Source organism: Macrobrachium nipponense, chromosome 5 (genome assembly GCF_015104395.2).
Source record: "Macrobrachium nipponense isolate FS-2020 chromosome 5, ASM1510439v2, whole genome shotgun sequence".
Classification (NCBI taxonomy): domain Eukaryota; kingdom Metazoa; phylum Arthropoda; class Malacostraca; order Decapoda; family Palaemonidae; genus Macrobrachium; species Macrobrachium nipponense.
The window spans coordinates 90,071,773-90,095,018 of NC_061107.1; the positions used below are offsets into that span (position 1 = coordinate 90,071,773).

General features: G+C 37.3%; 1 protein-coding gene across 2 annotated transcripts; it reads right to left on the reverse strand.

Moving 5' to 3' along the window:
- Positions 1 to 1,468: 1,468 nt before the first annotated feature.
- Positions 1,469 to 21,656, reverse strand: LOC135215496 (uncharacterized). 2 transcript variants are annotated; one of them, XM_064250269.1, is made up of 3 exons: positions 21,513 to 21,656; positions 6,078 to 7,355; positions 1,469 to 4,248 (listed from the first exon to the last, which is right to left on the reverse strand). In XM_064250269.1, the coding sequence occupies exons 2-3, from the start codon at positions 6,105 to 6,107 to the stop codon at positions 2,257 to 2,259; spliced, it is 2,022 nt and encodes a 673-aa protein (XP_064106339.1). In that variant the 5' UTR covers positions 6,108 to 7,355; positions 21,513 to 21,656; the 3' UTR covers positions 1,469 to 2,256. The 2 variants fall into 2 exon arrangements, with proteins under 2 accessions (XP_064106339.1, XP_064106341.1); XM_064250271.1 differs by having other exon boundaries at positions 6,078 to 7,351; positions 21,513 to 21,655.
- Positions 21,657 to 23,246: the final 1,590 nt, after the last annotated feature.

Genomic DNA, 23,246 nt, shown 5'->3' on the forward strand with positions numbered 1-23,246 from the left:
CCTTGAACAAAACGTGGCGTTGAAGCATGTGATTGACACATGGTGGTGCAGGTAATGTTCTGAGCGTTCTTTTCGTTTGTAGATTTTACTGATTACATTTTATCATTCGTGATAACCTTGTAACTGGGAGTCGGGGTGAAGTCTTCATTTACTTTTCCGTCACCTTCGGAAAAATCAACCCCAGTTGTAAAAAAACAAAAGCTTAAGCAGTTTTTCATTAAGAGCCCATCACCTTTAGTTAGCCTGAGTGGTGACGGGAATCCAGACAAAAAAGTAACAAGAAAAAAAAGTCGCATTAATCTTTCTTAGATAGTGAGTGACTCCCAAGGGTTTTAACCCGGTATGCATCCACCTTTGCGGCGTGTAAAAAAAAAAAAAAAAAGAAAAAAAAAAACAAGCCCATTTGGGATTACCGTTGAAACATAAACAATAACTGTAAATTAATGTATCTTTTTCCCTGTGACTTAGAAAAAATGTTCTTTTACACAAAAGTGTGACTTTTTTTCTGTTAATTTCTTTTTATGTGACCCTTTTTTTTTTTTTTTTTTTTTTTCCTGTGACTGTATTACCGGCCACCGGTGACGGACCTGCTGCAAAGACACGGCTGGACTTGTTAGTTGATAAGGAAACCGAGGCAGGTCTATCATTTAAATATCCAAAGCAGGTCTATCATTTACGTAAAGTTCTGTGCTGTCAAGTTGAAAAAGGGCGGAGTTTATTGATTACATATTGAACGAGCGCTATTATTCTGTTGTATTTTTCTCTAGGTCTCTGATATTTAATCCCATGTATCGTAATGTAACAATCATTCGAATTGTTTTTATAAGCAGATTTCGAAGGAATTATTGCTTGTTTTTTTAATGGAAAATAAGTCTTTAGGCATCAGTTGTTTTAACGAGTAACGCTGCATTGCTAATGAAAATCTGAAATTACGTCTCCTGTCTAATAAGATGATGATGATGATGATGATGATGATGATGATGATGATGATGATATTATTATTATTACGGATCTAGGAAACTGACACTTGCTCGTCCCACGTTAATGCAGTGCTATAGCCAATGTGATTTAGCACCAGAATGCGCCTATTGGTTTCAAAGATGCCTTGACAGTCGGAACAGACAACGGGACAGTCAGTTAATACTTTAGTGATGAGGAGACATATAAGGGGTTCTGGAAGGATGATTAATACCCGTAAAATGAGGATATAAAGCATGGTTTATTACCTTCGTTTCAGAGTAAATTTTTGTGTTTGATTTCTGTATGATTATTGTAGATCTGTAATTTCTCTTGCTTACCACTTCCAGAAGAGAGAGAGAGAGAGAGATAAATGTTTCAAGCGCAAGTATAGAAATCCATCCTTGGATGCCAATAGTTGTAGGAAGTCGACAAACCATAATTAATTTAGCGAATTATTTTTCGGCCATTGAAAGTTAGTTTGAAGGTGAAAATCAAAGGATACACAGTCTGAAGTTATATTCTTATTATTACAACTTATTCTAGATCTATAAAAATATAATACCCATAGTAGTAAAATCACAAATTCTTCCTGTTTCTCTAGATGAAAAAAAAAAATCCAGACTAAAATTGTCGTGGAAATGTTACCGATATATAGCTTTGGATGCGATCGCGTGCATTGATACATTTAACTATAGCTATTTCCATTTGTTGCTTCTTATTTAGTGATGAGCCAGACAAGTAGTATATATTCTAACTAACGCATGTAACCTACAGACCTTTTCATCTCTTTACGAGGCAAGAAAATGTCACATTGGATTGTAGAACTCTTCGGAAACTAGGTCCAGTGGTTTACACCGAGTGATGACGTCAGATCGTGTCATCTTCGCCAATTCTTTTATCAATCACTAATTTTAGCTGTGTCCGTGCAACCATGCAGTGAAGCCCCTTAGTCAGCATGATGAAAATACGCTCTCCTGTAGCCTCAAGGCCAGCAGTTTAGCCATTGTCATTGCCTGGGTGATATTAACTGAAACCCGTCTCGACTCACGATCACAGTCATCTGCAGTAAGAAATGACTCTGTTAAACTTGTGTAGTAGAATTTTTACGAAAGTTCAAACAATGAGTTTTCTATGGTTCACTCTTCTGGACTTTTCCCCAGTTTGTGTTTTGAATGACTAAAACCGATTGCGAGGTGTTTACAGGGCACTCGATTGTCATTACAATGAACTCGGTCAACGAATTGCAGAAACCAGCTCATCTCTCTCTCTCTCTCTCTCTCTCTCTCTCTCTCTCTCTCACTGGACAGCAGTAGTTGTGGAATTTTTAATGTCTATTTGAAGCGTTCCATTTGGCTGCAATGCTGCAGATAGGCCCTCCAAGCTTTGTTTAAATGGTGCCATTTGGAATACCGTGGGGAAATCGGCATCAAAGAATCCATTGCCAGGGTAAAAGCCGTGGGCGTTTGTCATCGTTCTCGTGTCTGATGGGGTGGTGCTTTGTGTCCTCTTATCACTGGGATCTTCGTAATTTGTGGACTTTCTTTGGGCATTAAGCAATAGACGGTGGTAATCGCTCAGTTCGTATCCTTGCGATAGAGGTCGAGAAATGGAGGATGGAAAGAGGTAAGAGCTGAGAGGATTGTGGCCACTTAATCTCAAATTAGGTGCTGGAGGGCCTCCAACTCTAGGCGGTATAGGGCCTCTTAGCCTAGATCTGTACACTGATGGCATAATAACAGTTCTAGGCACATAGAAGTATGAGGGGTAATTAATACGACCAGGCGGTGTAGGGACCCAGTCAAGCGGAACTTCGCGTAAACCGTTTGATTTTTTATTTTTTGAAAACTTGTCATCGTCATTATAGAAGTCCAGGCTGTTGAGGTCATAATCATCTTGATGGTCATTGACGAAGTCTTTGAAATGTGTAGTGTAATCGACTGGGTCTTGCTCATTCATATTGTGGTTCTTCAGTAATTGTTGGTACTGCTCGTCAAATGTGTCTTCTTCAATGTCCGGCTCTTCATATCTATCATCCTCCTTCAGCGTTGGAGATACTAGGTCATTAACATCACTAGCATACGAACTGACCTGAAAGTTTGAGTAGGAGTTTTCATGAGTTGTACCATCCCTGATGTACAGGTTCCCATCTTTTCCCACGTAGATGTCATCCCGGAGTGGGGAGTCCTCCATAAACTCATGGCCATACTCGTGTTTCTTGTTGTCTCTGATGATTTCGTACTTGATTTTCCCTATCTCTGGAGGAGGATCGTCTCCCTTGGGACGTTCCTCATGAGACCAGGCTGGCTGGCGAATATCGTAAGACGATGGCTTCAAAGGGTTGGGTAAATGTCTCAGATGATTGGTATTGTATGGTAACTGATTAGTGGTGGGTGATAAGTGGTTGGTATTGTATGGTACTTGGTTGTTACCTATTGGTAATTGAGGCGGCACTGGTAACCTGAATAGATTTAAAGGATTTAGTAGACTGAGGAGACTAGCTCCTGCCCCACCAAGAGACGGGAAAGGAGGGGGCGCGTAATAGTTTTGCTGAGGACGAGGAGGCACATTAGGGTATCTTGAGTAAGAGTCAGTCAAAGGATACTGCCTGGAATTGCCGTTGAATGCCGAAACTTTATCTTGCTTCAGTTTCGTATCGAGTAAATGGCTATCCATATTCGGCTTAGGGTGAAACCGAGAATTCCGCGTCGGTGACCCGAGTAGATTTAAGTCACGGGAGGGTTGTGATCTATGGTGATTCGCTATTCGTTGACCCAGTATGTTTCCTATAGACTGGGGTCTGCTTGTAGTTGTGCCATGATTCGGCTGATGCACAGGGCCTTTCCATACCCAAGGCTCTGCTTTGGGCAGTTCTGCTTCCTGGGAATTAGGGTCGCTAACGGGAGTCTCCGTATCATTAATATCTCGTTTACCTCTAGATAATCTTGGGTTTACGCTTTTATCATATTGAGGGTTTTCATGAACTGTTTCTTTTCCTTCTGCACAAATCTGATTCAAAACTACATCATTAAACAGGAAGTCTTTCTTCACGAGAATCGTTTTGTTTTTAGAACTGCAAAGTATGACCAAGGAAAGGTCTTCTATCTCAGTCCTTGAGCCGCCAGTTTCCTTGGCATGGACGGTAGTAGTGGTGGGGTGGTGTGCTTCACCAGTGAGTAAACTTTCGTCGTAGTTTTCACTCGCATCACTTGATTCTAGTGCAGTGTTTTCATCTCCATTGGTGCTGGCCTCTTGCTTATTTCCAGCAGCAGCATTTGCGCTGCACACTAGCTGCAAAAGAAGAAAAATCCTGTAGAATACGAATCTCAAATGAAACATTTAAAACTAATTGATATTTTTTTTATATTCAAGAAGATTTTTTAGTGAAGGCAGTCTTATAATAATAATATTTTATGGAACCATTTTGGAAGTTTCAGAATATGAAAGCGTAATATCTTTAGCGTTACAATTATCCCTTGAAAATCTGATCAGAGCAAGGATTACTCTGCAGGGGTTTGACCCTGAAATCTTCACAACCGATACATTTTGTCGATAACTTCAGTTCCTTAATACCCATGCAAGACCCTTGACATACTCTTTCGAACGTAAACGGTAGATTTATGAATACCAAAATTGGATGGTTTGTGCTAGCTACTTATTTCTAATCACTTGATTTGTCCTTGGTTAGAACGAGGAGTGGCAGAACGAGCTGAACAGGAGTCAAAAAGGTTATGTAAAGCAACAAGTGACGTGTAACGGTGTCAAGTTTTCATTTTCAATGTCTTGCATCGGAAGTCGTTAGATAGTGTCAAATAGAATAAGGGGAAATGACGTAACTGACAGGGAACCAAAAGCAGTGAGCATAAATGTGTTCGAGTTTCTGCAGTGGATGCGTGGCAATGTTACTCTTTTCGAAACAGATTTTGTACTACTAGTACATTTACAAATAGCCTAAAGTATTATTGGTAAAATATGGAAGTTTCTTTACATGATTATGAGACCAGTCTTAAAAGAGCGTACTGCTGGCAGGAAACCAATGAGAGGTTTAAACAAGGTTATAGTTATCTCTAAAAATGATGACAGTGATGCTCTCAGAATTGCGACCCATACGAACGGGATTTTAAACGACGATAAAGATCAGTATGTTAGTAATAATGAAGACTTTCATGTTTAACGTAGTGCTTTTTTCTAAACGTGTAAGCTAAAATTGTTGCCGTTTTCATTACTGTTGGATAAACGGAAGTTGCGCGAAATGATTATATATAGTATATATATATATATATATATATATATATATATATATATACACATATATATATGTATATACATATATATATATATATATATATATATATATATGTGTGTGTGTGCATACATATACATGTATATATGTATGTAGTGTGTAGATTTTTATCTTGAGAATAGACCTTTAATTTATTGATCTCTGCAGCTGTATCTTTATATTACACACACACACACACACACACACACACACACACACACACACACACACACACACACACACACACACACACACACACACACACACACATATATATATATATATATATATATATATATATATATATATATATATATATTCGAACCTCGACCCCCCTATTGCTTGGTTGGCGATATTACTACCTGTCACACTACGAGACCATCTCAAGATATAAAAAGCGTCAATACGGCTACCGCTGTCTGAGGGAAATCCCATTTAAAAACTAAACAATTTAGCTAATATTGAGACTTACTGTAAATGAGTTTAAAGATAACTAATGTTCTTTTATTTTTATTTATTCATTTATCTATCTTTAAAGTTGGTGAGAATAGTAGGTTATAGACAAGAATTTAAAAAAATAATCATGTCGAAGATGAAAAACAAGAAAAAAATTCGGTTATGTTAGAAAAAGCAACAGCAAAGAAGTAGGCTAAATAAAAGAACAATAATAAGATAAAGAAGTTTCTTAGTTAAAAAAAATATTAAGAAGATGAACGTAATTTATTATAGGCCACAATTGTTCACCAGACGGTGCTCTGGACTGCAGGTGCACAGTCTTCAGATGTTCAAGCCTTGAGGTTAGGCAATTTAGCTTTTTGGTTTCTGCTACGTAACTCACCAGACAAAAGGCAAACGTGGATACCCTCATGGTGACTGGCTTCTTTTTCGATACCTCGAGTGTTCAGTAAGTTAATGTTTTAATTTCTTCCACAGCTGCCGGTGAACTTTCAGTAATTTTAGTTCTTGAGTTCACTATGATGTTCTGTTAGACTGTACACTAATTCACTGGGAGATCATTTCATATTATACATTAGTGCACGAAGAAGTCATTTCTAAATCCTTTCCAGTTTACTTAGACACCATTTACTGTACTTCAGGTCACTTATACAATTTAAGGGTCCCACTTCAGTTCACTAGGAAATGATGGCAGATCCTACTCTGATTCAAGGGAACATAACACTGGTTATGGACTTGATCTAGATCACTTATGACTTGAACTTATACCATTGTGCAACGAATCGAGTATTTCACAAAAATTTTAGACTGTATTCACTTTTACTCGTTTTTTAAAACTTTTCTTCAGTACTCTTGATCTACTTTTTACTTATCTAACTATTTTATAGTTTCTCATATCGGAGCGAAACGAAAAGAAGAGGTTCGTGTTGTCTTGATATTAATGTTCCACTTAAATTTAGGATATAGGCGATAGGTTTACATGGCCTCATGTCTGCTCGGGCTCTGTCCTGTTTGAACGGTTCGTATTATATTTAAATAATTTGCTTAATTTCGTATTGTAAATGGATAAAACGGCTCTCTCGTAAATGATATATCCTTGCCTCTGTGGCTTTGGATTTCGAGTAAATCGAATATTTTATGGATTGTATCATTTCACATTTGTCAAAATCTTATTTGCTATGAGCAATCACAGTCGCTGATATTAATCAGCCGTCTTTGATTTATTGTGCAGCGGCCCGTGTTGCTGCTTACTAAGGAAATCTCCTGAAGAGAGTTTTTTTATGATATATTTATTTCACGGCAAAACTTTAAATCATGTTGAATACCGAATGTATACCGTCGCTATTCTCACTTTCGTCATATTTTTCCTGATTTCTGTGATATACACTAATGCACTGGCCAGTTCCCTTCGCAATGAAGAGGAAGAGCAAAGACCTGGGGGAAAAGCGACGGACGTTTGTGACTCCTATTCTTTTCACCCTTCGACAGATGCTCTCAGGTCCTTCTCTACTCGTCCAGATGTTGGAACGCAGGAGCTAGCCGGAGGTTGACCTCTATTTTCTGCTGCTGTCTTTTCTCAAATTGCCATTCTAGTCTCTTGTTCCTTTCTCAGTGTAGTTAGTTTTCATCGAGATTATGTTCGTCTTTGGATATCTGCTACCTGAAAAAAAAAAATTGAACGGTGAAATAGGAGTTTTATGTGGTTAATTGTAATGAATGAACAGAGAATAAGATTGAAAGTATTTTAACAATGCATGTACAGGACTTACGTAACATACTGTCTTACTTCAAGACAAATGAAAGAATGATACTATAATGACGGAAAAACATTATTGCCACAAAAAAGATCATATCTTTAAATACGGAAAGGATCGTTTTTCTACAAAGAAATAAGAACCGTTCAAAAAACAGGGAAAGGTTATTCAGGCCAGAGAAAGAGAAATAAATTAGGAGGCATAATAACAAAGAATGGTGAGTAAATAAGAAAGCGCCTCAACACTAGAAAGCAACAGCATCGAATTCAGGTTTATGTAACGAGGGGAATGCATTTTGATAAGTTGCTGGGACTGACTTCACGAAAAATTAAGAAGAACCAAAAGTTGTTCTTTTCGAAGAGTGTATTTTGATACCAACAAAGAAACACTGGACTTTACTTGGAAACGTGCGTATTTCAGGCTAAGAAAGTACAAATATTGAATGAGGGCCTGGAGAAGACAGTTATGGATAATTACCATGAAGCCCAGTACATTAACGTTCTGTTCTACTTTGGTCCATCCCTTCCTAAAGGTGAGTTTACACTGCATACATAAGACTCATCACCGACTCCTCCCAAATTGTTGTTAGCCCCGCCTTCTGGACTGCTCATCAAGACTCACGTCACACCACTAACTCACCTTAATGAGCAGTCCAGTAGGCGGGGCTAACAGGAATTTGGGGGAAGTTGGTGATGTGTCTTACGTATGCAGCATGCGGTTGAAGCCTAGTGTAAACTCATCCTAAGAGGCTGAGACCTCTATGCACTCGATTTCCAAATGGCAGTTGGAAGTGGGAAACCCCCAAAATTCTTATGAATTTCGAATTGCGAACGAGAACGGTGTTCCATCTCATTTTCGAGTGTTCTGGTCCTTGCAGCATGCATGAAGTGCATTTTCCAGGGTGGTGTAGAATTTCACAAAGCCCCTGGAGACTGGATGTTACTCAGGACATGATGTGTTTCATTCATAAGTTCATCGTTCCTTGCAAAATTTTTGACAGGAAACTATTACCCTTGTCCGTTTAACGCCAGAGTACTTGCTCCAGGGAAATGTGTTGACACACATCAACTTCAGCAGATAGTTGTCCCCTTTCTTTACCTTAGCAAGGGTTCAACAATGTACATTATGAATAATGATTGGCAAGGACCATCGGCCATACCACGTTGAAATCATTGCTTCTCTCTGATTGCGACGGGCTCTTCAGTGATTGAGATGAGTCGCAATGGTGCCATATTGTGATCTGGATTCTTCTTAATAGTAATATGGCACTAGTCTTGTTATCACTAGAACCCCTCCCTTGGGCCAATCTAAAAATCTTATGGTGTAATGGTGGTTTTACATGAATGATGCAAAAGTGTCCATTTTCTGATTCTTGGTGCTGGTCCTTCATGAGCAACTATCTATTTAGTATGCCACTGGCGACAGTGCGAGCTGCATCATTCCTTTAAGCGTCTAGGTGAATGCACTTGTAGCACATCTAGAGAAGCAGCAGCTCCGTTTTCCTTTCATCGTTTCACCGCTGGTGTGGTGATAGTCTCACAGGATTGTTGGATTGTGGACTGAATGCACCATTGCCTAACTGCACCAGTCCAAATGCACCACCTTTATCGTTTGAACTCCTCACATAATCTGGCTCTCCATGTTCTGGGTTGAAAGTACCATACCGAATTTGTTTAAGCAGCAAAGTGACTGAAATAAAAAAACTAGATGACACAAAAAAAGTATATCTTAGTTTTACCAGACCACTGAGCTGATTAACAGCTCTCCTAGGGCTGACCCGAAGGATTAGATATTATTACGTGGCTAGGAACCAATTGGTCACCTAGCAACGGGACCTACAGCTTATTGTGGGATCCGAACCACATTATATCGAGAAATGAATTTCTATCAACTGAAATAAATCCCACTGATTCCGTGTTGGCTGAGCCGAGAATCGAACTTCGGACCACCAGATTGGCAGCCGAGCGCGAAAACCACTCGTCCAACGAGGACGTAAAACACAAAGGCAGTCAGCTGGGATAAAAGCAAATGTACCGTGCCTCCTAGTTGTGTAATTTTCAAACTTTAGGTAAGGGCAGTGCAACAATATAGGCTAGACATGGGCTGGCTCCCTTGCCAGTTAAGGCCAGTGTGCAAGTCTAAAGTTTCTGTTGTACGCTAATGATTTGTGGTGCTCCAGGTCAGGTTAGGTTTTGACATGGAAGGTCAAGTTGGGGTACAATCTTTTAATTTACCCTATGACTATGGTGCTCTTAGTCGGGTTAGGTAGGACAATACAGAAGGGGTCAAGCCACCCCCTTCCCCGTCAGTTAGGGGCCCAGTGGCTGGATAGGGTTACGTTAGGTTAAGAATCGTAACGTTAAGACGCATTTATGTATTTTACTTTTACTTACAGCACACTAGGTCAGGTTAAGGGAGAGGGTAGTTTTCAAGTTATTACTCATCTCTCGATTTTGTTGCTGTCTTTTTCTCTCGCATTTTCTTCTGGTGCGTCCTTTCCATTTACCATTATCTCTCTACATGATCTCATCCTAATACCTATTGATTTTCTTCCTTCTTTCTGCCTTCTTGTCTCCACAAATAGTCTTCGCTATCCTTATGACCCCACCATCGAATCTTAAATAAGAAATTTCTCGTGTTCTCTTTCCTCTACTGTCATTAAACCTAGCCCACATGTAGTCCATTTTCTCATTACATGTTTTTTTCAGTTCGTTCTGTGAAACCATTTTGTGAAATTATATTGAAAGACACATTTTTACCCATTTCTATACTTGCACTTATCTGTTTTACTTTCGCTTCTTCTCACAATTACCTCTATCAATTTGTTCTCTCCTCTACTCTTAGCTTACGTTGCTTGCTCGAGATTCTTGAGAGACCTTCTCACGCGAACGCCAACTGGTCGCAGTTTATAGAAAGATAACATATATATATATATATATATATATATTATATATATATATATATATCTATATATTATATATGATCCTTATACCTGTATACATGCAAGTATATATAGTATTATTTTTAAATATATAGACAAACACATACACACACACATATATATATATAGATAGAGAGATATAATATATATATATTATATCTCTCTATCTATATATATATGTGTGTGTGTGTATGTGTTTGTCTATATATTTAAAAATATATACTATATATACTTGCATGTATACTATTTAGGTCATTACATTTTTACAAGAGGACAAAAAATGTTCTGACAGAATTCAAAAGAAACTGTAATGACACAGAAAAACAGATGATAACAGTCGGGAGAATGATTGGGTTGATGACGATAAATGATAGATTACTGACATTAAAAATGGTATAAATCTTTAAAGATATTATTTTACTCTGCCTAAAGTAATTTCATTCACTGAACAAGTACTACTTGTGATAAATGGGGAAAGAATGATTAGGTTAAGAGAGAATATCTTTTACACACCGAAAAAAAGATACTATATAGCAGACAATAAAATTCAATTCACAGGTGCGAAAGGTAAGGTGCGCTATAGCACAGAGACTGTAATTACTTTTCTCTCGAGGGACACCTTATCTCTCAGGTTCAGTGTAATTTGGCTCAGCCAAACTTTCTTCCCAATGACGAGAACGGTTACAAGTTAGGTTTGTGAATTCCGGTGGGTCTTTCTCTTAGGAACGTGGCTGTCCATCTGTTTCTTGATGAGAGGGGCAAAATTTCTTTCGTTATATCAATCGTCTCTGTCCTCTTTATTTGCCTGCTTTGTATATCGGCGAGTATTTTATGGTGTGCGTGAGGACGAAACATTAATGAAATAACTGTTTTGCTAATTTTGATCCGTTCATTTCCAGAGCTTCTGACTAATGATTTTTTCAGTCGGGTATCAAACTTTGTTTTACTTAAAGCAACAAAGTGTTCCCCTTAATAATTATGCAACTTAATTCTTTAAAAGTTCATCATAGCTTTACCTGCAATCATTATTAAGGGTGAACAATCATTTATTATTGTTGTTATTTAAAAATTGTATTACAGCAGCAACTCTCTCTCTCTCTCTCTCTCTCTCTCTCTCTCTCTCTCTCAAGTCCAGATAAATGTTCGCCGATGAAGTCATCATGGCGACATTTGCCTGAACAGCTTCACAGAAAATTAGGTGACGCCGATGTGTCTCAGCTTCGGTCATTAAACCTAATAATTTACGTAACAAGACTCTGCATAATTAAATTTAGCCTAAATTCGCATCACCATCTGCATTCTGAAGAACGTGAGAGAGCAAAATTATCTCCTTTCGTCGAAGAAAAAAGCTACTAAAGCACTTCGGAAAATTCCTCTCGCGAATTGAACTCGTCGATGTTTCGTCTCGGGTAGTTGGATTTTTTCCCATGGAAGCTATTGCAGTTTCCCCTCTGTTAGCATAGCTTTATTCTTATTTATCAGATTATTAGCCTGATTCTTCTTCGAACACTGACGTTTTGTAATTTCTACATTTTTGGAAAGGCACTAGGACCATGATACGGGAACGCAAAATGACTTAAGTCGTTGCATTGACTAAGTGCGTTAATAATAATAAGTAAACATTCTTTTCAGCTAAACCTTTCCAATGGATTGCTCTAAATTAAAAAGAAAACGTAATTAGAGTTAGTAGCTGGTGCACCCACTTGGATTTCCATCTCCTAATTTAACGTTAACAAAATTGCTTCAACTATTCTTAAATATTCTCTGGTTTGCCTAATTTTGACCGTGAATTACTTCCATTATCTTGAAGAGAGAGCTTTGAAAAAAAAAAAAATGCAAAACCTAACCCATATCATTTGCCATGGTACCTCTGCCCTAAGAACAAGAACCAAATATAGTTTTCACTCCGATTTTTTGAAAATTGTCATTACACGTGGAACTAAGTTCTAATCGACCTGTGTTAAGAGATTTTTCCATCATTCCTTAATTGAAATATTGCGAATATTTCAGCATTCAGATATGACAATTCTACTAAAACCTTTGGAGACTTGACTGAAAAATATTCTAAGGAAACAATATCAGTAAACAGTATGAGTGCTGATGCATCATGATTACTCAGGAATTCTGTATTATTCTTTAGATTTTAGTTATTATCAATTTCATAACGTTCACATGGTCATTTTGGACAAGCCAAATGAACCATTATATGAAGTGCAAGCTTATGCACAGATCATAATTAACAAATAGAAAATTAAGAAGATATTGAGGCGAAGAGAAATGGCACTTTGCAGCAGTTGATGCTTCGGGTACACGTATGAGCAGAACATTCATAGCACTTCTGGTGTATAAGGATAATTTCTTCATTTTAAATGCATTTCTGAATCTGTTCATCGCACAATTCGTGGGTTCATTTTCGCTTTCTACCTTAGACAAATGGAACTTCATCCGTTATTTGTTTGGTGGAATGTGCACCTTTCCAAATGCACAGTTCCGGGCGCGCTGCATCAAAAACAGTGATTTGCGGAAGCCGAAGACGATGATTTCTATTTAGCGCGATCGAGCCGAAACCAGGTTCAGATCGCTAACATTAGTGGAGACACTGGCATTTTAAATATAGCTCGCTCAAACTCATGATGTGTTGTCTTTTGTTATTATTTTGTGTTTGAATATATTCACCCATACACTTTTGATTTTGTATTTTTATTCGTACATATCACCTTAGAAACGCACATACATACATACCCACACTAACACACTTGTACACGAGCACATCTTTCTGAGCGTATTTGAATAAGTGAGTAGGTAGTGTGATCTGAGATATCTGATAATCTCTTTCATATAGCGTATTTAATGTGAGTCGATTTATTTGTTTTTATTTTTTATCTTAGTTATCATCCGGTTTCAGTTCCTGGCCGTTTTTGGTAATGATTAAAATCTTGTATAATAATAATAATAATAATAATAATAATAATAATAATAATAATAATAATAATAATAATAATAGGCACAGTTTCCGTTTCAAAAATGATGATAATGGTCGCAGGTCTACAATAATATAGCCTGTGAGGGTTGATGGTCTTCAATAAATATTAATAGATTTCGAACGTTGTGCTAAAGTGAACTTCGACGAATTTTTAAAAACATATTGTTCACTTGGCTGAGGATGAACTTAGCACAAGGTTCGAGAGCTATTAACATTTATTAAAGACCATCTACCCTCATATGCTATATTATTGTGGACCTGCAACCAATAATATAATAATAATCATATATGATTATGAGAATAGAAGTTACACCACGCGCATGTGTAACTTGTTTGTTCAGTTAATCACACTTCGAATATATATGTTTTCAGCGGGTATATTTATACACGGTGATGCGGACGCAGCCCTCGACATACACGAGAGAGAGAGAGAGAGAGAGAGAGAATAGTTGTAAGCTCATGTGTTAGTGTTTTGGGCTGGAAACGCACCACCCAAGCCTGGCTGTAAAATCACTTCCGATCACCGGAATAATTGACAGCTTTGGTCGATGATATCAGGAAAGGAGAGCGTGAAAAGAAAGCGACCTCTTACACACTCTTAGAAAATGTGGGTCAACAACCAATGTCTCTCATACACCGCACCAATCTCCTTCCGACAAGTATAATGTTCTCAGGTGAACCGTTTCTGACAGCTGCGGCAGTTTTCGATTTATGAAAGATTTGAACTTGATCATTTTGTGACTCTCTAATAATGTTTGATACATTCTGACCATTTTGAGATCTTTAAGTAATTTTGGAATGTGCTTATTGTGATTCTAACAAATTTCGGTCATGCGCAAATTTTGGGGGTGACAATGCAATTTTAGATACTTAAAAAATCCTAAGTGCTTGGATTTTTATTTAGATATTTTGATAATGTTCAAATATAACTAATTATTTTTATTTTTGTTTTAACCGTTAACCTTCATACATGGACTTTACAAACATTTCAGATAATGCAGATTTTGTAATATTATCTCAACCTCTGGAGTTGTGGGTGAAAATAATGTCTTTCTTTGGTCTTTTGGTTGAATTTTATTTCTTTGATTTGTGCAGAGGAGGGTGGGTGGGGGGGGGAGGGGGTGGTTCAGATTTTCGGATTTTCTTTGACAATTGTTCTTCTTTGACAATTGTTCGCTGTCCTGTTTCAAGAATTGTTTACTCTCCATCTCCCCGATCTGAGAAGGTCTAATTTCCTTCAGTTAGCTGAGAGAGAGAGAGAGAGAGAGAGAGAGAGAGAGGGAGAGAGAGAGAGAAAAAAAAAAATTGTGAAGAAAAAGGAGGGTACTTTACTTTCTAAAGGATACAAGAAAAAAATGAATAAGGAATTGATAAACCTGCTATCTAGATTGAAGGTTGTTGCCTATTAAATGTAATAATGCACCAGAAAATGGTAAAGGTCTATAGTCAGTGGAGAACCAGGTTATTCTGTCAGCAACTGCATAACACGAGATATATGCGTAGTGATTAGGCGTTTTCTGTTTTGATTTTACACTTGGCTTATTGTTGCGCTCTTTCGTTTTTTGTTGCGAGAGAGAGAGAGAGAATACAATGTCGAGAGAAATATTTACAACGAAGGGTAAATTGGCGTAACAACATCAATGGTTACTGAAGCATGGAGAGAGAGAGAGAGAGAGAGAGAGAGAGAGAGAGAGAGAGGAGTACATGATTAGAATAATAGCACAAAAACGGAATAACAGAAAGGAAAAGTCAACTTTCTGAATATTTAATTTTGTTTTCAATTCATGAATGGTGACGTATACATGGGAAGGGAATGCAGAACAAGAACCTCCACTGATTGGTATTCACATGAATGCCCTGCTCAATTTATGCTATTCCTCTCTTATATTTGTACAATTTGTTACTCGTATTATTTCGCCCCACTTCGGAATGGCTGTTCAAATCTGGGTTATTTGCTAAGGGGCTAATCCACCGCCATCTTGAATTGAGGCGAATCTCGATCTCCGCGCCACAATGTTTACATCTCTGCAGAAGAACACACAAATGCTTTAATGTACGTTGTTAATTTTTTTTTTACCACGTGGGTATCAAGTGTAACAAATTAAAGTATGCTGATTTCGTGGATAAAGATCACCTTTAAAATTGATTAATTAACAGCTAATTAATCAACTATTTACAAATATAAATTCTTTAGGATGCAAATACCCTTCCCATCAGAAATGACTTGATGTATTGAATCAGCCTATTTTTCAATCCAGTTTGACATGCTTACTTGACTTTTTATGTACTATATTCTTTGCCTTTTCTGACCCATATCCAGTGTACATTTAAAAAGAAAAAAAGAAAACTTGAATCTACTGTTACCTAAGGGACGAAGGCTTACCTTCCTCTTCATTCTCTCTATATATATTATATATGTATATTATACATACATGCATACATACATACATATTCACACACACACACACACATATATGTATATATATATATATATGTATGTATGTATATATATGTGTGTGTGTGTGTGTGTCGGTGTGAATGAGTTTACAGTTAGTTTTGCGCACGAATAACCCATTAATAAGAATTTATCATAACTTGTAAGTAACTTACACCCAAAGCGAACACTAATGCACGTCAAGTTCACTGAACCCATGGCTTTTGGGGTTAGCTAGTACGTATATACATGTTTTTGCTCACACACACACACATACATTGTAACCTTAACATTTGAAATGTACGCAGTGACCTATATAAACAAAATTAGCAAGGAAAAGTCTTTTATTCGAAGGTACGTTAAGTAATCAATTCTACTTTACAGTAAAAACAATGTCATAACTTACAAAATTATTTTAATTATTAAATTACAGAAAAACTGTGGACCTGCTTCAATTTCTTTTAAAAAACCACTCGGTTAGGACGAACTTTATTAGCAGTTGATAGAACATGCATTGTTTGCTGGTAAACATTTGTAGGGTGAGCGTGCAAGATAACTATAAAAATGAGTTTGCATGTTAAATGACAATACATAAATGAGTTTGCATGTGCTAAGTGAGGTTATATAAATGAGTATGCATGTGCCAAGTGAAGAGGTAAAAAGTAACAGTTATTTTGTCCGGATGGCCGTTTTATGAAGTGGGTGGTTCGTTGTCATCTTTCTTACTTTGTATAAAAGGTTAACAGTTCTGTGAATGAGTCCAACCCACTGAAGTCTCAGTGCGTCATTTTCCAACAACTCTCAATGGAATTGTGGTAAAAGACGAGTGCAATGAGGATTAAAAGCCAATAACCTGCAGAGTGAGAGAGCGATGCCTTGAGCACAAAACGGTTCCCACTAGATGTCGCGCTCACTGGACCGGGAAGGCGGGAAAGAGATTTGCGGTTTTTCCAAGCGGAAAAATAGAAAGAGTAATAGGCCTCCTTGAATTAGGTATCGATTGAACTTTAGATTCTCGTATTGCTGTACTCTTTTTTTTTTTTCAATGCTATGATTTGATTCTCATAATGCTATGCTCTTATTACAATACTATGATATGATAAGTCGAGATTATTAGCAGCAGTCTCGTACTGTTCATATAGGTCTACTTCAAATTATCTCTCATCCCACATGTTCGATTATTTCAATCTAGGGAATTATTGAACTAATATGAATGGAATTTATTATATACGCTTTTTAATAGCTTAACCGTTGCACTGACAGACAGTAAATGCAAAAAGCACACTCTTGTCCTGAGGTGTCTGTTCTATGCATATGAAAACAACATGACTTGCAGTTCTTGTTGAATACTTACTGGCATAAAAAGATTTTTTGTGGCAATATTGAACACTAAATCTAAGAATGGTGATTTGGTAGAAATGCTTTACCCAGCTTGGTTAATAAAATATTAATTATGGACGACCGATATTTTATTTATTTATTTATTTGTTTGTTTATCATTCACTTATGTTTCATATCTAAAGCACAACATCCTTGCACCCGTCTCAGACACGTACATTTTCTTATGTAATTTACCAATAAGAAAGGCAGTCTTCTTTACATTTGTATGAGAACGAGGCATCCCTTATTTGATCGTCTGTGTAATCTTCGATTTTAAACGTGCGTTTTGTAACCCCTTTTGACAGTCAAGTTCCTCCGTAGAGATGGAACATCTCATAAATAATCAACCTAGGGCCACACGCCTCGTACAGATACAATCCGCAAATAATAATAATAATAATAATAATAATAATAATAATAATAATAATAATAATAATAATAATAATAATAATCCGGTAGCAGTGGTGGTAATACTAAGTTCAGCGGAAAATATCAGGAAATAAGATGACAATACATGAAAATGTCACATACACATGCAAACTTTACAAAATTATAGGCAGTTAATCTTCGTTGGAAATAAAAGACGGACTTAATGACGATAGAGTGGTCTCTGTGACCATTTGAAAAAAAAAAGCGGTGATAAGGTAGTGTTTAAGGAAAAAAAAAAAAAAACGAAAGTTATGCAGCATTATGAGACCCAACACAGGACAGACCGTTACATAGTAGGCACCACTTAACGGGAGTTGCTTGCATGCTGCTTGGAAACTATCAAGGTGTCTCACCCTAAGCCTAGGGGGTTGTGGTGGGGGGGGGGGGGGGCGGGAGTGAATTCCATTCCTCGACATTAATCTAGCATGACTTGAGTGTTTTTGGGTCGTTGCTATTTCTTAAGCTCATATCTAGACTGGGGTATAGATCATCCAGTGGGTATAGACCATCTTTACTGGAATAGTAGCGAGGTGCGTTTGTTAGTAGAATGTCATTTTTGAGAACGGTAAGTCACCTTATGGTCTCTCGAGTCTAAGTTAATCTCCCTGGGAGGAGGGGGGCGGCGGCGGTTGGATAAACTTCATCGTGAACGTTACAGCAATACAAGTGACCACCAGGAGTTTTGTTATAGGGTGACGAAAATAAACATTGAAATCAAATAATTGATGAGGAAAATCTCACTCCGGGTCTTAATTTGTATTCCTTATATCTCTCATGATAATGTGCCGTAGGTACGGATTTCTTCTGCAAATTCTAATTGGTGATGCTTAAATGATTTATTGGGTTCTTCAATTCGCCTAAGGGTTCAAGGACGCGTTGTTTTGCATCGTCGGTTAGCTTTAAATTATATGAAATTCGTTTGCATGTCTACTGCAGGTATCGATCAGTTATGAGAGACATTTAGTTGAATTAAGCCTTTGACATCGGCTTAGCAGAGTTTGTTGCTTTTATTTCGCAGGTGGTGAGGTCCTTGTGAAGTTTAGTATAGTTGGTACATGTAGGCAAGGGAAGATAATATGACTAGATTTTCACATTGTTTGGGTTAATTACAGATACAAAAGTTCTGTGCTACCTCAATAACCCCATTTGACTTAACTTCCGCGTGGGGTATAGGCAGTGTTCAGGACAAGGCTGGACATCCGTTATAAAGCTTCAAGAAGTTTCAAATTTCCTGTCAAAGACTTTTCTTGCATCAATGTTGAATAAAAACAAAGACGATGCCGATTACGTATAAAAGTCCAGCATATTCTACAAGGTTGAACAGTTAGGTTTGGAAACAGACTGGTTATGTGATATCTGCAGATATCGGAAACAAAATAATAAAAGGGTAATTCAGATAGCATTTATGAAATTGTTCTAAATGGAATCCAGCAATTTTCCTGATTCCTCCATATATTTTAGCTTTTATTCATTTATTTATTTATTGCATATGTTAAACGTATTAAGGGTAAGGAATCAAGGCGAAATTAACGAATCTTGCAAGCATTAAATAATGCACCAGGCAAAACCATACTTTCATGGGTGTCAAAATCTGGAAGCTTCTGCAGGGAAAGTCTGCCTAGTTGATTAATTAGCACGTAGATTATGTTATGGCATCTGTGATATCACTTGCGTGAAGCGTCAGTGAAATGAAACCGTATGTGATCTTGGAGGAGGTTGCGGAGTTATCTTCGCGAATCGGTAACACCGCGCAAGTGCTGGATGAAACTGAAGCGATGGGATTTTAGTGTCTTTCAATTTGGGTGGCTGTTATAATATGTGCTGTAAACCCTGTCTGCTTTTCTAGATGTGGCATCTGCCCTCAATTGCTTTTCGGTTATTCAAATTTTTTTTTACAACTTTGAAACGACTTTTTGTCTGTCTCACAATTACTGCAGTGTGACCTCTCGAGGTGCCAAGTACTTAATAAAATGAGAGTATGTTTAGATTGTTTTTATTACGAATTTACTGAATGTCAAACACAAAATATGATTTACATCTAATAATATATTGTAGGTAACGATGGTCATGGTCATGGGCATCAGTTTATGGAAGTCGATCTCTCAATCATTTATAAAGCATTTTGCTTCAGTAGAATAATTTCCTAGGAAAGAGGATATGGGTCTTTGCCTCTTCAGCACATAAATTAATAATCATGACCGAATCTAAATGGGGCCGATTTGGACTCAATTAATTGCATCACATTTGCATCTCGACTTTCATCACGGCGCCTGCACGCTTCTATAATAGTTAGTTTAGTGTCCGTTCACTGATCTTGCAGACGTTAGTTGACAGTAAACGGCACGAGTTCGGCGAGTTAGATTAGCTATAGAAATTTAACAAGCTCTAGATACCACCTTAGTTTCGAGTTTATTTCAGTAAATACGGAGTAGAAAACAAACAAATAAGCTCTGCCATGCGCATAGGTATTACACTTGTCATTCGTTTAAATTTTTCTCTGTTCCAAATCCTCGTCCATCTTCTTCTTCATCGAAACTAAGTGAATTTTTACTCAGTGGTTTTTATCGCTTAGTGTAAAATACTGTACTCGTAATCAAAACAGATTTCTACGTCTGTGTTATTTTCAAGCCCATAACACTGCACTTACACTAATTTTATATTTTTTAAGAACACGGAATTTTCCTTTAGATTCCAAATAATTTCATTCATTACCTGAAAATCCCCACCTTCAGTTCAAGTGGCACGCGAAAGGAACCCATAGTCATATCTTTTCCAAAATATCAGTATTCAGCGGATTCTCGAGCAAGCAGAGGTGTTAATTACTTCAAGTAATGTCTGTAAAAATCAGCGTGACATCAAAATAGGTAACATCGAAGTATCACCAATAATGCAACATTAATAATGGTGGTGATATCACACGCTTGAGAAAACCAAGAGAGAAAACGAGGTGCTGATTTTGGGTCAGGAAAAAAAAAAAAAAATCGGACGCCACTCTAGTATCACCAACAATACAACATTAGTAATGGTGATGATAAACTTGAGAAAACGAGGTGATGATTTTGGGTTGGAATAAAAAAAATTGATGACTCCATATTACAGCAAGCAATATATCACACCAGCTTATGCGATCACACCGGTAGGAACAGATTCTGCACTCGGTTTGAGCTTTCCCTCATTTTTTTTTTTTTTTTTTTGGTAGTATGGAGGGGGGGTTGTAGTGGGGTGGGCGGGGAGTTTGATGTTGCATGCTTTTAGCGTACATATAGAAAATAAGAAAATGATAAGATAAATCTGCGTTTTACGTTTCCACGATGATTCGTATTATTGCTGACATTACTATTCATTGTTTTAGTGCTGACTATAATGATAATTTTTCTCACCAGAAGTTAAACTCTCCTACTTAACTGAATATTAAGCTATATTTACAACTTGGTTGCATTCTACATCATACAGTGAAACTGTGTGTGCGTGCGTGCGATAGTATGCTTGCAAGTGAATGTTGATTACCAACAATAACACCTGTTCAGAATGACTACCGTTTAAACTGAAAATTCACTGCAAGCATTAACGGAACACTGACCGTAAACACGCATCGGTTTAAATTTTTTTTACGAAACTGGTTAAGGTTGCTCTAGTGACTAGAATAATTTCTTTCATTCTTTGGTCTTTCTTGTAGGTCAGTGAAGTCAAATCAATAGCGTGATTCATGATTAAATACCGGGTGACAACTAGTATTAAATGAAACTGGATTCTGTAAGGTAGAAATGGTAAATACTGTTTCGCGTTACTTTTTCCCAAAAACGTCATCTGTATTTAAGAATGAATATTGTAAACAAAAGCATGTCCTGTTAGAATGAGCAGAAAATGTCACATAAAGTGTGCTACAACGTCACTACCTGCCTGACATATGCTGGAAAACACATTTCGAACTTCGGGACGAAGTGGAACTATCTTTCCTCTAAAAGAATTGCAGCTATCCGACGACGACCTTTCCTCGACGCCTTCTGGACGCCGAATGGTATTTCTTTCCACTGGCGGGAGAAAGAACGACTGATTCCGATGATACGCACGCACGCGCTCATAAATTTACTACAACTAGTACTACTACTGCTGCTGCCGCCTCTCTCTCTCTCTCTCTCCGCAAGTGGATACTGCCGTCAGTGGACCTCATGCGGTGCACTGTAGGCATTGCTTAAGGTTTTTTGCAGCGTGCCTTCGGCCCCCAACTGCAACCACTTTCGTTCCTTTTATTGTACCTCCTTTCATATTCTCTTTCTTCATATCACTTTCCAACCTCTCCTAATACTTGATTCACAGTGCAACTGCGAGGTTTTCCTCCTGTTACACCTTTCAAACCTTTTACTGTCTATTTCCGTTTCAGCGCTGAATGACCTTATAGGCCCCCGTGCTTGGCCTTTGGCCTAAATTCTATATTCAACTCAACTCTCTCTCTCTCTCTGTTTTGTATTGTAATGCTTCTTGATTGCTAGTTAACGAAGGACGATGCACCGTGGGGTTTTGCTTGACAATAAAAAGCAGGGTCTAAAGACTGATAAAAAAGTATCTTCCAGATTTTTCCTGAAGAAGCGTCACTCATCAATCAGTTGGAAATCCAGTTATAATATGTGGATATATGTATATATTTATATATATATATATATATATATATATATATATTATATATATATATGTATGTATATATATATATATATATATATATATATATATATATATATATATATATTTAACTGAGAAAGATTTAGCATTGCTTTTAAATGAAAAGTCCTCAGTAGAGATGTTTTATATATATAATAAAAATGTCTGAAACCGCAATTGGGGACGGAAAAATTGCCTTTACACTTGTGTTCAAGCAATCTTTTGATTTACAAGAGTTTTTGGACTTAACTGAAATTATAACCTCAAAACATCATTCGTGTAAGAATTTATCTACATTATCTTTAAAATAGACGATTCTCAGAATGAGAATCTCGTATATCATATTGTGAGGTGAAAAATAGTAATGACGAAGAATGAATGAATTATGTATTCAAAGTATCAGATTTTACAAAAACAATAAAGCTGCAAAACGTACAGAAAAATTGTAGAGGGAGAGGGAATTGGGGGGAGGAGCCTTTTTCTGTCCGCTGTGCAGTCTCTCAAAGGCTGTACAGTCTTAGTGTTTATTAAATTTTCTTTGTCAGATCTTACAAAAACAAAAACCCGGGGGGGGGGGGGGGGGGGGGGGGGGGGGGGGGGGGGGGGGTGGTTTCAGTCGGAGGCGGGGCGGGGGGATCTATTATTCTGGTTGTGACCGTCGGTGATATTCTTCAGAAACAGAAGTTTGGTCTGTGGAGGATTCAGAATTTTTATTTGTGGGCCAAATCGGTAGTTTGATTAGCTTATTTTCATAATTGACTGGTGTAAGGATAAGTCTTTATTTTAAAACTTACGTCCTTTTAACTTCTTATTTTATGTCATATATATATATATATATATATATATATATATATATATATATATATATATATATATATATATATATATATTACAACGGCATCAGGCAGCTCAGAGAAAAATTAAAAAAAGGGCGATGAGGGTCAGTTGCTTCTATATTATCTTTTCTGTTTGTT

Bases quoted from the DNA above. Each gene is read 5' to 3' on its own strand.
- LOC135215496 (XM_064250269.1), bottom strand. From the start codon at position 6,107: ATGAGGGTATCCACGTTTGCCTTTTGTCTG. The intron at 4,249-6,077 runs GTGAGTTACGTA...CTTCTTTTGCAG, and splicing joins CCACGTTTGCCTTTTGTCTG to CTAGTGTGCAGCGCAAATGC.